The 18,351-nt window shown below is 33.6% G+C and overlaps 1 protein-coding gene across 1 annotated transcript in view; it reads left to right on the top strand.

The window, feature by feature from the left end:
• LOC132939433 (uncharacterized) overlaps window positions 1-9,015 on the top strand; it is a 121,369-nt gene extending 112,354 nt beyond the window's left edge. Inside the window, exons 7-8 of the mRNA XM_061006592.1 lie at window positions 2,437-2,703; window positions 7,757-9,015. Of these exons, the coding sequence (XP_060862575.1) occupies window positions 2,437-2,703; window positions 7,757-7,960 (471 nt within the window). The 3' untranslated portion in view covers window positions 7,961-9,015. The remainder of the gene's footprint in view (window positions 1-2,436; window positions 2,704-7,756) is intronic.
• The last annotated feature ends 9,336 nt before the right edge of the window (window positions 9,016-18,351 follow it).

The following is an 18,351-nucleotide window of genomic DNA, read 5'->3' as shown; positions in this document are numbered from 1 at the left end:
TTATATTATGCTTAATTAAAATGAGCATTTTATGTGATTTTATCAGCCTTGACGACAATACATATTATTATGTGTACATTTTTTTTTGTTCAACTCTACAACATGACAATAATTTTCCAATGATTTATCTATTTTTTCCGAACTATGTATACAAATTTAAGTAGTAATTTGTATGTTCACAGTACGTTTGTCCACGAAGTTTCCGCTTACACGGAGATATTTTCCGTATACTTACACACTAACATTTTTTTTCCAAACCTTATTATAAAACTGAAATAATTATTTCAAGTAAAGAACACAAATTATTAAATAAATAATTAAATTTTTTTTTACTGATTTAAATTAATTTTTAATTATATTTACACGAGTTTTCTTACTTCTCTAGTAAAACTCAGTAAAAGGTACATATTCTACAATGCGATTATGAACTAACAAACAATAAGCAGTCATACCTGCAAGCGGTTATATGATGCTTAAATTTCCAATTCAACATCCACCGCCGAGGCTGTGGCTGAATCGTTCTGTTTTGAACCATCGATAACTATAATTGGCGCGTTTAATAGGAAAGTAGATAAGTACTTAATATCGGGTTGCGTATACTTTTTTCACAGTACAATTCTTGAAACGATTTATATGTATATATCATATAGAAATTTGAAATATTCCAGTTTTGTAATAACGTTTGGTGCGTATACGGTAAATATTTTCGAGTGAGCGGCAAAAAACGATTTTGAGTGTGCGACCTCCCCGTAAAATGCTAGGTGTACGGTAAATATTTTTGTGCGAGGAGAGAGTTCGTGGACGAAAATTGCGAAACGTCCCTGTGAAATTCTATACGCAGTAAATATTATTGTGCGAGTGACGAATAGGGGGACGGCGAGCGTGTAAATAATCTCCGCGAGATGGGTGCGATATACGGTAAAATCAGTGTGCACTGAGGGGGGGGGGGAGACGTTCTCGCTTGAAAATGGTGTAATTACCGCGGAGAAAAAAAACGAACGTACCGTGGAACATACAAATGTACTGAAGTATACATTGTATAATATACTGTAGAGTAACGTTTAACGTAAGACACTCATCGTTTCCAAAACTAGTTTGGCTTTAATATTTTTCAACGTAATTTTAAACAATGAAAAACGACATTTTTCAAAGAAAAAATATTTTCACTATTTTTTTTTTTATATTTTTTTTTCATGAAAAAACTCATTTATAATTACTCCTCAATTCTTTATTCTAAAGCAGAATATTTTTTGGAGTACTACTTGGCAGTATAAAAATAGAAATTTGAATTATGATATTATTTTGTAAGAGTTTAAATTTTAGATGAGCGGAATAGAGTGGTACACATTGGATTCCCCGCAGAATGTTGGTCCACTACAACCCCACTTCAAATACTTATAAAGTTGTAACTAATAAACTACTAGTCCAAAATTATTCGATTATGGCGTACCATGTCTTACGTGAACGCGGCGAGTGTGTGTGAATTCTATTCTGACCATGCTGTTCTGCCGCAGTGCGGTGCGTCCGATGCGGTGAAATAGAAGCAGTGTTGAGTTTATCTAGATAAATATTCTTTTATCTTTTATCTTATCTAGATAAATAGAGATTATTAATTTACACAGTCATCCAAGATAAAAATCACCGTTATCCAGTTTGAATTTATCCAGATAATTAAATTTATTAAACGGCTTTTATTCATTATAATTTATAGGAAGACAATTAAGTAATTTATTAAGTAGGTGATTTTTACTAATAGCTATGGACATTTTTGATAACGTACAATTAAGTTATTCTATATTTCTACGAGCTTACAGAGAGTTCTATAAACCAATATAAAAAAAAAATTATCCGTTGATTTATCTAGATAAAAAAAATTTTTTTCAACTTTATCTAGATAAATAAATAATTAAGTGATCTTTACCTAATCTTTATCTAGATAACATTATTATAATTTATCTTTATCTTTATCTAGATAAAATTATTATAATTTATCTTTATCTTTATCTAGATAAAATTATATTCATCTCGGCTCAACACTGAATATAGAAGCCGTTTTGTTTTTTGCTCGCCGAATTCACGTGAGACACGGCATTATAGTTCGAAATACTCCGAATAATATTCTGCTAAGGAATATCATTTTACTTTTCCATAAATGTTGTTTTCGTAATGACTTGAAATTATGTAAAATATGTTTATAAAAAAATGTTAGTGTTTTTTTTTTTTTTTTTGAAATGATGCGAAAGTACAATACGATCGCCCATGACACATATAGTTAATGTACCTACAACATGGAAAGTGCTCGAATATAATAAATATTACGTAGATAATAACATTCCTATGTACAATGACTAACAAATGACTAACTATACAATGACCGATTTCAATACCGTCGACAATAGTTAATACGATACCATCGACGTACTGTCGTTGCTACAGGTGACGCTGCACGTGGCCAATGGCCATTCGTTCGTCAACGCCATGCTGTTCCTGGTGCTGCACCGGGGACTCCGGCAAGCGGCCGCCGACGCTTGCTGCACCAGCATGTCCACGGTGGCCAGATGGCTGACGGCCGGGTGGTCGCCGGAACCGTACACGCTGGACGCATCGGTGCCGGGCATGTCGCCCGAGCCAGTGTTGGCCGCGCCGCCACCACCGCCGCCCACCAGTCTGCCGGCGTACACCATTCGGCACACTTCGATGAGGGTGAGTAACGACAATATTATGCGATGGATCGGGGCGCGATATCATTATTATTGATATCGTCGTTGCGTGACAGTTGTGTTGGGTCGGGTCGGGTTTGGATGGGTATGGCGTCAGGTTTGGCAGGGTGGTGTTGTGTGGATGCGTGAGGGAGTTCTAAGTACTTTAAGTGTAGAAAACGGGATTCAAAACGTCTAAGAGGTCGACGGAAAAATACGTCTTATTCGGTGTGCACTTGTGGCACTTTGACGGATTGGCCTTGTCGAGCTGGCGGCGCGGGTGCGGGATAGGGTTTCTAAGGGGCGGCGCCATAGGGGGGGGGGGGAATTTGCGGGAACCGAGACGAAATGATTTCTCGGGGCTTAAAAGTTCGAATATTTTCATTATATTTTTACATACCACCCATGCACTTGGTAATACATATCGTAGTATATCGCGCAAATTCAGTATTCTATATCGTACACCCAATTTGTCATATTTTGATATTATAATATAATATTATACATATTATTATGTTATTTGTAAGTGGAAACTCATTTATATTATATAAGAATCGATATAAAAAAAAATAATAAATTAAAGTTGTATCATAAAATAATCATTAAAGGATAAAATATGTAAAATACCTTTTGACAAATGTTAGTAGGTATTAATATAAAAGATAAAAAAAATCAGAATACACTACACTATGTAAAACTCTATTCATATTAATAATACAATGTCGGTTAGTTTTTTTTATAATTGACATTTTAGCATAATTGATTAGAGGCACCTATATAATTTAACATTTTTTTTTTTACATTTTAATCGCTTATGATGCCAGACAACAGAGCATAGGACACATGTCCCTGGTTGGCCTGAGGCTTCTCCTGAATTGTCGTTTTATTTATAACATACCAAATAAGACCGCGAGAGGAGTTTCAATTGCCCACGTCTGCTGCAGTGGCCCTCCGTCAAAATGTTTATATCTTTAAAATTTAGCTTCTATTATAATAGTGTAATATTATAGTAACACTATTCCTATTTCCCGAACGCAGCGCCTCGCTAAAAAACGATTGGGCGTTGCGCACTTTTCACCTGCAAAAATCCCTACACGATTGCGAATTTTATACATTTTCCTATATTTTAAGAAAACCCGACACGATTACGCATGACAGTTAATATTTTATACTGTAAGTTTTAAAAAAATGCATAGGCTGTCTAATTATATCTATAGCGATTTGCATACACTACTAATACTGTTAGCGGGATAATGAAAAGCACTAATCCCCGACATACCGCCCTAATGCTCATTATTAGTGTTTTATAAGACATACAAAAATAAAAATTAGGATCTAATATCATATTTTATAAGTATCATACGCAAATTTCATATATTATTTTATTATACTTTCATCAAAGTAGGTACTGAATTGTTTATAAATTTATAATATTATGTACTATGTAGTTATATATTTTTACAATAGTATAATTATTATTTGTACTATACAATTTATTACTACGTGGTAGGAATGTAATCAATTATATGAGTACTATATCCTGTAAGTAAATAATTTCTTAAATTATAGTTTTGTGTTTTCATAAATATAAAAAGTAAAAAATAATCAACACAGTACGTGTTGTGTTTTCTCAAATATAAAAAAGTAAAAAATGTGCATTAGTGTTGCGTGTCTTACGGGTAAAAAGTGCGCAATCGTATTGTACCGTATCAGTTGTATAATACTTTGCTTACCAGTTCAGTGGTCTTAATTATTCTTATAACGATAATATCATACGCCCTTATTCTATTATGTTAATCGGCGGTGGAGGTTCTCAGAGACGGATGACGAATGGAGAAACGCCGGCTGGCCGGTCACCCGCCCTCCTGAACTCGCGTATATACATAATTTCATATAAATATCACACGTAAATATATAACTGTTATTAACACAAATACAACATAGCAAAAAGCTGTACGGTGTACGAGCACCATGTGATGGATGTGGACTCGGAAGTAGATCCAGTGACGCGTGATGAGAGAGATCCGGCCAACGCGTATATTACAATAATATCATGTACTTATACCAGTCTATGTCGTTGTAATAATATTGTATTATTGTCTTCCGCGAAATTTTCACTTTGTTCATCTCGCTCACCTCCTCGGCTCCTCCCCAAATACCAACGCATCATACCTATACATTATATAATATGGTATACCGCGAACTGTGGAACCGTGAAACCTATAACCTGTATAATATATATGTATCGTATCAGCCAAGAAACTCTATAGCCGAAACTCTAAAATAGTATTATGTTTATCGCCATCTTATAATGTATATTTTTGTACGAGATGAATTCTGCATAACATTATGTAATATCTACACAACTCCGGAGTCCGAGAACGTCTAAGAGAATCGCTTCGAGTTCACGCTTGAGTATAAAACAATATGGGAACCCTACACATAATTTGACGAAAAATGCTGAGATATAAGAGCTTTGCGCGTAAATATAAAAATTGTGTGAAACAATAGTATAACTCAACATTAATATTAACATTATGTGGTGGTTATTCTACATTATACACTAGACAGTTTTTAACTGTATAGGGACATCATCAACCATCATTTTAATGAAAAATTATCAAATTTAAGATTTGAGAAAGCCATCCTATCAAAATAATATTATTTTACATAATATCGTATTTTCTGGATTTATCTTCAATCAAAAAGTTCTAGTTTTATGTGAAATGTGTGATATTATTTAAATTTCAACCATTGTAATATATACCTATTATAATGCCTTTACATAATAATACCTTCGTGAATTTTATGCAAATCTGACCATTGAAATTAATTCATCTCTCATAAATGATATGTTAGGTACCTACTAATTAGCATACGTCATATTCTCGGGGGCGTATTTAGCATTTTCTCGAGGGGATGAACAATTACATTTTTGGATGTTCACTTTACTTATGATAACAATAACACACTCCCAAACGTAAAAAAAATATATTTTTTTAAATTTATAATAATATAACAATATTCTTCAAGGCAAAGTTATCAATAAACTATTTTCTTCTTCTTTGCGGCGTGATAACAACGCTATGGATTGAAATAACAATGAACACGATGATTTTATAATTTCGATCATTATAGTATAAAATAATTTTATCATCTGTTATTCTGATAATCATTCAATCGCGTATTATCACTGCAATACCGCACTTATCGCAAATCTATAAATTTGTTAACACATTTATAACGCATTGTGTAGAAATTAATATAATAATATTATGTATTGTTTTAAATAACTAGGATTTACAATAGTGAGAAAAAAAATAGTTCAAAAGGGTATATTATATCCACTCATATCACCCTCCATAAATACACACCTGCATGATCAATGTCTATGCGTTATAATATTATATTTTTTGATGATATAAGCACTATCTGTAATACGATAAATGAATAATATGTGTAACGCCATCCCTTGTGTAATTTGTCCGGTGTCGTCGTTTTCGGATCGCGGTGATGAGTTTCCTATAATGTTGATTCAATCAAATACTGTAGCAGTATACTTAATACAGGTAGTAGGTACCTACCTGCATTAATTAACGTCCGACTATAATAATCAAACGGCCCCGCGCAAAATTCGTGGTGTTTTTTTTTTTTGCTTTAAACACTGCAAACACATTATTTTAAACAAAACAAAAAATCATTTTTTTTTTTTTTTTTTTAATTAACCGACACTGACTTGCTGATCCTCCCTGCACGTGCGACCTAATTTTATCATGTCCGTGGGTTTTCATAAATTAGCATTTACATTTTGCATAAAAGTAATATTATCCTACCTTTCAATTTATTGCGCAAAAGATAATTTTGACCCGAAATCATGATATTTTTTGTGTCGTTTTTTGAAAACTAGTATTATAAACGAGTTTGTGTAAAATAGCTGTGTACAAATTTCATCAAAACCAAATAAAACAGGTGCTGAAACGTTTTATTGAAATATGATAATCCGCACGAGGCACTAAAATTATTTATATTTAAACAATTTTCGATTAAAGTATATAGTGTATTTTTTTTTTAAAATGTTCACGTTTGTGAAAACACACAGTAGGTATAGCAATTCATATAGGTACACATAATATTAAATATATTATAAAAAAAAAACAAAAACACAAGATAAATAAAAAAATATTGATGTAATATTTTTGCTGACTCTAAAAGAAAAACTACCTTTATAATATTGCTAACCGGTAAACATTACTGCTCATTTTTTGTTTATATTATGTTTCATATGAATCTTTATTTTTGGGAAGTAAATTATTATTATTTAATATTGCTTATACTACTTATTATGCTCGCGGATTAAACGAATATAATATACTTGTTGCTTTTTGTTTTTTTTTTTTTTTTACAGGGAATCATAAAATGTATTTTTATTGAAGTTATGTGTTTCAGTATCGTATTTGATTTTTAACATTCTAGCCTAATCAAAAATAGCAAAGTCGATGTATTTTGTATATACCTATCTATGTAATGTTACAAATATCTTATGGGGATCGGTGGTGGACGGTTATTTTAGCTGAAATATACCAATCTTTTTTCCATTATACTGATCGATCTAGTAATGCCCGATTTCCCAAATTTCAACACCCCCCCCCCTCCTCCTCCTCCACAACTATACATTTAGTTTAACATTTCTGAATTTGAATCAGAAAACTTAAAATACGTTGACTGACCGATCTCAAGTAGACGTCATATTATAACGAACTCATATCAGTTTTCGGAAATATTAGCACATTATTAGGTCGATCGGTAGGATGGAAAAAAGTTCTTACAAATGAGAATAAAATATATTGTTTACTGTTCACGCGCGCAACGCCGAGGTAAGGGCTTGTATACATGCACGTGCGGGAGCGCCCCGCTATTTGTTTTACACCCACTAATTATCATTTACTACGCACCCATTTACACATTCACAATTTTCAATATATCATAATGTTCTATAATACCTATTTGAAAATGGTTTAAATAATTGTTTTTTATTTTATTTTTAATGTGTTACACAGACTAGGCCGATGAACCGTTTCCCGGGTGCGCACCACCGGGATCTGCACTACGACTACCATTCGTCGCATCCCAACCTACACGACATGTCGGGCATCAACATGGGTCGGTTGTACAACAGTCATGAGTACCTGCCGAACGATTACCGCCGATACAACCACTACTACCATCACCGGGAAACGCCACCGTGCTCGTCGCCCGAATGATTTTATTTCGCGTCGTCGTCGTCATCGTCGTCGTCGTCGTCGTCTCTCCCGCGTGTTCGTGTCGTTCCCGTTTCGCGGCCTCCGGGCCGTCGTCACCCGAATAAATCGTAAAAATAAAATCCATAAAAAATAAATAAATCTTCCGAAATCATTCTTCCGCGCGCGAGCGCGTCTAGGACTTAGGAGGCGGCTATGGCGGCGGTGGCGGCGGTGGCACAGTGTCGGAGGTGGCGGGCGGTTCGGTCATATAAAGCGCCACCCCCCCCCCCCACCCCAGACTACGAGGGGATATTTCACCCGCCCACGACTCTGACCGCCCTCACGACTTTGGCGGCGGCGGATATCGAACGAACGACCGCGACGGACCGACCTAACGGCGGCGAACCGAAAATCCGCTCGCGGAACGACGTGGTCACAAATGCACGCAGTATTATAATTATACGTACACTGCGATACCATAATTATTATACCATATCGTCTTTACGTCGTACGATAACACTGTCGCCGCGTATTTATAATAATATAATATACCGACTATACGACCAATATTTACAAGTAGGTATTAGGTGTGTGTGTGTGTATAGGTATGTATAGATAGAATATATGTTATGCATACCTATTACCTATTTATATCAATCTTCGCGGAGTCTCATATCGTCCCGCTCGTTTGTTTTTCGAATTTATCTCACACGCCGCGCCACCGCCATCTCGGACCCCCCTCCCCCCTTTTCGACGCCACCCTCGTGTGTCCCGCACTCAACCACTTTGGCCTACTTTTCGACAACCGTCGCCGTCGTCCCCGGAAATACCGCTCACCGGGCGCTCAGCCTGTTTTCGAACATAATATACGTTTTTGTGCTAGCACGTTCTCATCATTATTTTTTACTTTATTAAATACATTATATTATATTATAAAAAAAAAAACCATTACCATTATTATTATTATTATTATTATTATTATTGTATGTCTATTATATTGTGTCCATGATTTACGTTTTTTGTGAAACATCAAAGTAAAACATCTATATCTATAAACACTTGAATCCAATCTATAACACTCGTATTTTGTTTTTGATTTTCGACATGGATCGATATGTTAGCGTAAGTACTACAGTACCTAAAATACTTATGTGAATACCTCCTATGTATACATATGGCTGTTGCCGACCGTCAAGACCCACAGCGCGAACACTCACCTGCGGCCTTTACACTATATATATATTCGCTGATCTCGACGTCGGTCGAAAGTTTTCGGAGCTTTTGCGAAGCTTCTGACGCAGCGGACGCTTAGAAAAAGAGATATTATGTATAAGTAGTGACCTGTTCGTAGAACACCCCGTATTACCTATATATATATACAATATGGTATACCTGCCCCACAACTTTTGAAAAGTTCTGCGCCAGAAATTCACGACGAGGAAGAAAACCGATAGCGACGAGTTCATCGCCTGCTGCTCGCATGTATACGCGTATTATTATTATAAAAGTACCCCACAAGGTTATTCAAAATGAATCATCTGTGATGCTTTGCACCAACTGGCTTCCTAGGTCACCTGATCTTACGCCATGTTAATACTGCTTCTTTTGGGGATATTGCGTTAAGGATATAATGTGTAGGTACCACCCCATATTGTCATCGACCACAGAGGAGCTATGCAATTGGTGGATTCGATATTATAACGGCATATTATGGGCACTAAATGATTATTTGAGTTCCGACTAGATGGGTTCAGGCCTCCAGGGTGTATACGTGTGTTCGAGAGAAGACACATAGAACATTTATTATTAAAGCATTATCATTTTACGATTATCGTATTTAGTGATTGTTGATGAGAATTAACGGCAGGTAAGACGCGTCCCAAACAAATATTTCACATCGAAATTGAACAGTGTCGATATAATTTGACATCTATAATGTAATAAATTAAGACAAATACCTTGTTACAACATGGTGGAGGTGATATTTTACAGGTGTAACCAGTGTACCTATGTTTAGTTTGTAGTTTCGTAATCTTCAGTAAACACCGTAGATACACATGTTATAACTTATAGTTGTATGTACGTACGTCCCTACGTGATAAATGAAAATAGAAACTCAAATGTGCGGCTCGAATTTATTTAAATAAGAAATTCATCGTTTTGAGTTCAATTCGTTTTTTATCAATCACGCCCTAATAATATTTTCGCGTTTATTTAAGTAGGTACCAAAAGAATTTCAAATTAATATATATCAATAGTATTATGTTCTTATAAAAAGTTCAATTAAACAAAAGAAAACAAATAATTGTGTGTAAGTGGATGTGGTACAGTAGATCACAAGTGTGTGCATGACTGTATAGAATAGGTGTTAAATTGGAATTCAATTATACAATATTAATGTACCTATACAAAAAACGATTCTGAGCGGAGACGGTTCGTCAGCCTAGGATATTTTATAATATTATATTTATATTGTTATTAATTGTCATTAATACTGTAGCCGGTTGAGTTGAATTATTATTATTATTCGATGATTATCATATTATTTGTTCCCATTTTTCTTTAATTTTTCTTTTCTTTTTCCCTGCGCTTTCGAAAACTATTAGGAATTGTTTGCTTAAGATACTGTTGAAGAAAATCCAAACATTTTTACTGTCCTAAAAGGTGATGACAGACACAAAAAAAAAATAATACACATCATTGTAAAATCAATACATGCATCGCTCCGCTCAGAATCTAAAATAAAGGAGTGATAAAAAAAAAATAAATAAATTTATTGAAACTCAAATAAGCAAAATTTAACAAAAAATAAATTGATATTATTTATGTTATTCATATACATATAACTAATATAGGTAATATATCGTTCCCCGATTATAATGTTTTATTTTAATTATTCAATATGATAACAATAATATGTGCTCTTACTTACATAAATATATTGTTTTTCGTGTGTACCGAACTATAAAAATATATTTATTAGAAATGTCTTAACAACTATCGTTTAGGACGCGAAAAACCCGTCAATAATTAATACGACAGGTAAATCGCGAACACTATACGAACAGTCGGGGACGCAAGTGACCCGTCATCGTGGGTGTCGAGGAGACGCGAGCGGTATACGCCGCCGTGATAATACTAACACGATACCTTATACATTGTTATTCTAATGCCAAAAACAGTATAATTTATATTGAGCAATTCGAAATCGTATATGGATCGTTTTGAATAACCATCATGCGTGCGACTGCAGTACAATAATATTATATATAGGTAGTTCGACATGCGTACACGATTCGCGCGATTATGCGGACTCGGCGATGGAGACAAAAAAAAAAAAAACCATCGCGTCTCTCCGCGTGACAATCGATTTGTGCAACGGCCGTAATAGACGTGTAGGTATATATATATATATATAACACACCTCTACCTGTATTATTATTATTACTATTATTATATGTTTGTGTTTACACTACGCGTGCGGAAATCGCAATCAACGCCGAGCGAGGAATCAAACGATTTTCTGCTGCTGTTGCTGCTGGATAACATACATCAAGGTATATTGTTTATAAGAGGTAATTACAACGATATTATGACGTCGTTGGCGGTACTTCCATTTTGTTGCGCAACGAGTAATGGCCGGAAAAATGTCGTTCGATTTTTTTGTGTTTTTTTTTTTTTTGTTCATTTGGAGTCGTCGAAAATTCGTATTATTTCCTCAATTTACGCCACGATGATAATATTACATTATGTGATAACACCTATGTATACCTATACGATAATGTACGTTCTTACCGACGTATTTCCCCGTTGGTATTGTTCACGATAGCAGTGTCCGGCAATAAGAAAATGCACCTATGATTAATAATTTTTATAAGCAGATTCGTATTGTATTAGTTAAAACTGTCCAATACAATAATCATAATTATTATGATAACGTAAGACATATTTCATCGATGAAAACAAACCTGAACGAAATCAATCGTGAAATATGATTGAAATTTTAATCATGGATTAGGTATGATCGAGTTTTTTTCATAACCATCACAGGTACAGTAAATTGTGTTTCAACACCAATACAGGGAATACAATAACATTATCCTAACAATTTAGTATCGGCTATGATTGGGTGTGTGTGTGTACCTACTGTATAAAAATAACAATATGCTGTTCGAGTGCTACTTCTATTTTGTCACGCAACGAGTCGGTCGGAAAAATGCCGTTCGTTTAATTTTTGGGGTTCGTCGAAAGTGTGTTATAATTTCTTCAATTTACACCATGATGAGATTGACGATATGCGTTTAGAACAATGTACGTTACTTACCGGCATATTTCTCTGTTATAAATGCAGCTCACAATACTTGAATACTCAGTTTCAGGCAAAAAACATCATCTATAAAGAATGTTTATAAACAGATTCATACATTTATTCAGATGTTCGGCATAACAATATTATTTGAACAATAATGTATTGTGAATTCAAACGAAATCAAACGTGATCTATAATTTTAATTTTAATTACGGAGTACCTATCGATATGATGGTACGATTAATTTCACCAACTAGTTATTTTCATAACCATACTGTATCGATTGTTTCAACAATAATAGTACAATATCATCTTAACCATTGTTAGTATTGGCTAATAAAACAGATGTATATTTATTTCAGTTTATCAAGTTATTAGGCAGTAATACTTGATAGATATAGACATTCTATATTACTTTAATTATAGGTGGCCAATCAAAGCGACTACATTAATGCATTTAGATTAAAATATAATATTATACTACTTGACAATATAGTTGTTACCATTATCGTCTTCAAAACGAACATTGGCCGTACACAAACAATACATATTATTTTAAGCTCTCCTGCAACTGAATAGAAATTAACAAAAATTCTAATAGAACCAATCACATGGTTACACCTTAGAAATCATTTCGATGTCATCGAATAATTTAATTCATTATCTATATGAAGGTAGCCATAACATTATAATTTCACATTCGATCCGTACAGTGTCTTTATTGCATGGACTCTGACACCGTTCGAACGTCCTATTTGCAAATAGTATAAAGTTCAAATAATTTTCATTATATTATTAAAGTAGGAAAATACCTAATTCGAATACTTTGAAACAAATGCTATACACCGGCTTGACTTAGTGGTTATAACTTTTTATGACAGAACATAAAACATTATTATTTTTATATTATTTCCTCTCTCAAAGAAGCAAATTCTAAACATTTTAACCATAAAATTACTTTTTTGTTTTTCTTCCACACAAACAATATAAAAATACTATAAATTGTAATATAATATTTCATATTCAGAGTTATGGTAATCTGACATAAGTACCAATATGGGAGTGGAGTATAGAAGTCAGATTATCGAATACGTCGGATTATTTAAATGTATAAACAAAGAATAAAATGCATGCATAATATCGTTTAATCGTCGTGTTACATTTTATAAAAATTACATACCTACTATTATTATCGTAATAAATCGTCTATTTTTTTGATCTGGTTTTTTGCCTTGTATGAATATTTCTGGACGCGTTGTCTCACAACTTTCTTAGATAAAAATATGTCTAATCGGTTTATTGGGATCGTCAATTATTGTTTTTATCGATTTTATAAGCAATTTAGTAATTATTATTGAGAAAAAAAAGAGGCAGATTACTAAACGTATCGGACTATCACGTTGCCGGATAATCGAGACTCTACTCAGTTATTATACACGATACACATTTGCTTAACTTTCAATACGTATTTTCCTACTACGAATCACTGTCAAATTTTATACCCTCGCAGGTAAATTGTATAAAACGTTTTTTTTTTTTTCAACTACCTATGGAATTTTTGTTTAAACGACAAAATGTCTTTATAAATACAATACATTGTGAGTGAATACAATATGATGATTTATAATTAATATATTATAATACAATTTTAAATTGAATTTTCATAATATATTTTTCGTCTTTAAATCATCGAAAGGTGTACCTCATAGTATACTATGTACTCGTACTGCAATCAAATAGGTATTATTTTCCGGAAACGTGAGACGATATTATTGTTATCTGCAATATTACAATCATTGTATATTATATTATGAGTATATCATACAGTCATACAGACTGTACATTTAAACAATGTTAATAACATAGATTGTTTTGGTAAAAGTGCCACGTAATTTTCGTGAGTATTAAATTGTACATCATAAAATACAGAAAATATATAATAATTCAATGTCAAAACAAACATGACGTATCGTTTATAATATGTGCTGATAAATTATTGGAGGTAAACACAATTTGTATTTATTTTTCCGTCCTTTCAAAGTCTCAAGGCACACACGTATGGAAAGGCATTCGGCGGTACCAAGTTCTTCGGAAAGCTACAAATTTCACGCACTCCCGTAATCGAATAAATAATAATAATAATAGTAATAATGAAAAAAAAAAACGGTCGTTACCTCACGGCTTGCGTTCGATTGATTTTGGTCTAATGCGCCTTTAGTTGGCGCTTTGTTATTATTATATACCTATATAATATTATATATATATATATATAACGGGAGTGCGTGTAAATCGATTGTCGCCACTGCAGGTCTGCTGCAGGAGGCCACACGACGTAGTCGGTTGTATGTATAGTGTATGTTTTTTTTTTATACGCGAGTTTCGAGGGAAAATAATAATAATAATAATAATAATAATAATAGTAAAAAAAATGTTCGCATAAAAAATAAAAGCAAAGTGCAGTTGTAGACGGTCGGAAAAAAAAACGCCGGCGACAGATGGACCGGGTTCTGATAAATGGAAGAAGAAGCACGGAAACGCTTTAAGGGTCCGCCGCCGCCGCAGTCACCTACAGCACCACCGTCTCTTGTTAGGGCCTAAGGGGTGTTTATGTTCAAACTATGATATCTGTCCGCGTCGAGCGAGAGGGTGGCAAGCTGGTGGGCGGGCGGGCGGGCGGGCGGAGATCGTGAAGAGCGGGAGAGACTCGCGTGTATATATATATATAGTAATAATACGTATCGTATATAATAATATTTTATGCATCGTAAACCCGCGTGATTCGTTCTATTTCAATAAATATGTCTTTCCTTTTTCGAGAACACGGACATCCGTTTTCGTATAATACGTTTTCCAGTTTGACATTTACACGGAGTCGGCGTGACCGACTTGCGATTACTGAAAATATGGTAACCTAATCTATTTAATTACGACGTTATCTCGACGTAGCTCGACGTTCAATTCAAAATGGGTTCAATTTTAAAAAATAAAAAATAAATTTACCATAATATAAAATAATGATTCGAAACATATTATAATATAGTACACATTGAAAAATTGTCTTTTTATTACCTAGCTTATTATATAGGTATAATATTTATTTTTTATAATATTTTATACATCGTAATCCCGCGTGATTTGTTCTATTTCAATAAAATATAATATGTCTTACCTTTTTTCAGAATACAGGATGCCATTTTAGTACCTATTCGTTTGCCAGACATTAACGCAACAGTCGGTGTGACCTACTTGCCATCGACTGATATTTGAAATAGTAACCTCTGCTACTCGATTTAATTATATTGATAATAAATTTAAGGTGGATTTAATTAAAACATTTTTTTCTCCATCAAACAATGAATTAAATTAAGCACAATAGGTAGATATTACCTATGTACAAAATGTTTGCAGAATGTGTGTTCTTACTAGTTTATCGTTAAATATAAATTCGTAGTGGAGGGAATAATTTTGAAAAAAACCATTGAATCAGAGATCAGAAACTCTTTTTAATGTATAAAAAAAAGTAAAATTCGCATTGGTACTAAATTGCATGTCAATAATTTACAATAATAATTGTAATACATGCATGATATATCATATTATACTATTGAATAAATGTCTAAAAAAAAATGTTATTTAAATCAGACTATAAATCATTTTAACATGGCGAACTCGATGGGTACTGTTTTTCAAAGTGCAAATATCGTGTACAGTTATATGTTCAATGTTCATATTTATTATTTGTACGGAAAAATGAACTCGCGTCGCAACTTATATCATTCTCCCTATATTATAATACATATTAAATAAATAGTATTTTTTATTTCAAGATTGTTTTAAACACAAACAAAACTATAGGCACCTATATACGTCATGTAAAAATTGTGATTTTAAATAGAATAAAAGTGTTTTAATCAGAAAATAAATTTTTCCGTGCAAAGGCATGTATAACGATTATTGTTTAGTTGCAGACGCCACTCACGGTACATGATATATATACCGTATATGTATATAGGGGCCACCCTGCGCCCCCCCCCCCTGTGCCCACGCTTGTGGAACTTACGAGAAAGGTTATAACATTTTCCAGATTTTTGACCAAGAATATATTTTTTTATCGTTATTTAAAAAAAAATAAGCAAAAAATGTATAATATCCAACAATAGTTTAAAAAGTGAAAACATTTTGAAAATTAAGCCATGTATAGAAAATCTACCCTAACCTAACCTAACCTAAGTACCTAAGTACAAGATTCACTTTCCTACCACAAAAGATATTGGATGCATTTTTACGGCTCCAAAAGGTGAACCATGGTGACAGACACACACGTACACGTTATTATTGTAAAGTCGATGCCTTCTACACGACTACGTCGAATCTTTTCGACAGTATTTTTAAATCAGGTAGCTAATTTTAATATTATTGAACTTGAGCATATTATTTTTAGTAACTATATTATGTAAATATACCTACCAGCTTTAGAATAATATATTTTTAATTTTTTTTATTTTAGATGATAGTTTTTTTTCCTTATATATTACTATAATTTACAGTGAAAAACACAAAATATGAAAGAGGCAATGCAGGCGTAGGTAAATGTTTTTATATTTTAACACAAAACTTAGACATAGCTAACTAGTAGATTTATTGCATTTATCGATGTTGTTTTATAGACACGCGATTCCTATTGGCGGTAGTGAACGCATTATTTCGCCGTGAATCAATTGCGAATACATTTTGATAGGAGAAAATCGCGATGTTTTCACAAAGTACTGCACTAACCATATACAATATTAAGCGACCCTAAAGTTATGCGAACAGCGTCCTCGTTTTATTATTTATGTACATAAATGATATGATGTGTGCGTGTTTTCACAAGACTGATCCGGGCGTACGCTATTATTTATTATTTAACGCATCTGGCCGTCGCGGTTATCCGAAAACGGGTCTGTGCGTCTTTCGGGACCTCCCGCAAACACAACGTTTTAATATTGAATATCGCGGTTCATTTCCAGGGCGCATAGGTATAGTATTTCCAATGTCTCATTCCGTCCAACATTCCAAAAGTCCAGTTGCGTGTATCTTACACGCGTGTCCATGATATTATTATTGCGTCATAGACGTTTATAGTTTCGACGCGCGACGAATCTCGCAAACGCCACAGCGGCGACGTGAACATCGTTTTTCATATTTTAATTTAATGTCTGAAAGCGTTATTTTTTCAAGCATCGTTTTTAAGTGACACACCGTCAGCCTATACTATTTTTTTTCTTCATATCAACGACAATTCACGGCTTTGAGATTTTCAATTATATTATACGCTTGTTTTGAGCTTTGGTAAATCCTGAGTGTGGTGCGGATGATGTGGGTCACATGATACATCATTCTAAAAGATATACTTTGGGACGATGACGGAATTCACTTAATCAAAAGTTAGAGTGACTCTCGAGTTATCCGCTTACCCCTGTAATTCTTACTACAAAGTGTGACTTTTTTTTTTCCTACGCGCACTCTTTATATTGATTGATGTACCCCGAGGACATTTTCCCCGTGTTGTTTCGTTTTAGACGTTCTTAGAAATTTACTCTTCCGATCGATCCATAAACGTCAAATTAACCATTGTTTCTACACAAACTCTTAAAAATGATATTGTCATTATTCATATTTCTCTTTTTGAACAGAACTAACTATAGTAATACATACTATGCCAACTATTATTGGGTACATTCTAGAATAAACGCAGATAATATAATCCGCGTAAGACATTAGATTTGCGTGAAATACAAATTGATGGAATCAGATTTTTCCACTCAACGAAAAAAAAAATCTAATTTAGATATTATATCATATTATGCTCCATGTGACATACATATAGTCTATCGAAATACTTGTCCACATTTTCTTAACACGTGTTTAACAGCGTAATATCCGTTATAATAAATTGTTTGAAGTAACGATAACCGAGGAAAAAAATGTCCGTGTAATATAGTATTATGAGCGATATCATATTATAGTGACATGCGGCTGCAGTTTTGATAACAGTTTCATGTCCCGCGCGTATATTACGTCTAGAACAAATTCGTTTAAACGTCGGAGGTCTATAATAGTA

This window comes from Metopolophium dirhodum, chromosome 2 (assembly GCF_019925205.1).
Source record: "Metopolophium dirhodum isolate CAU chromosome 2, ASM1992520v1, whole genome shotgun sequence".
Taxonomy (NCBI): Eukaryota; Metazoa; Arthropoda; class Insecta; order Hemiptera; family Aphididae; genus Metopolophium; species Metopolophium dirhodum.
Note: the sequence above shows the minus strand (reverse complement) of the source record. Positions and strands in the feature narration are given on the sequence as shown.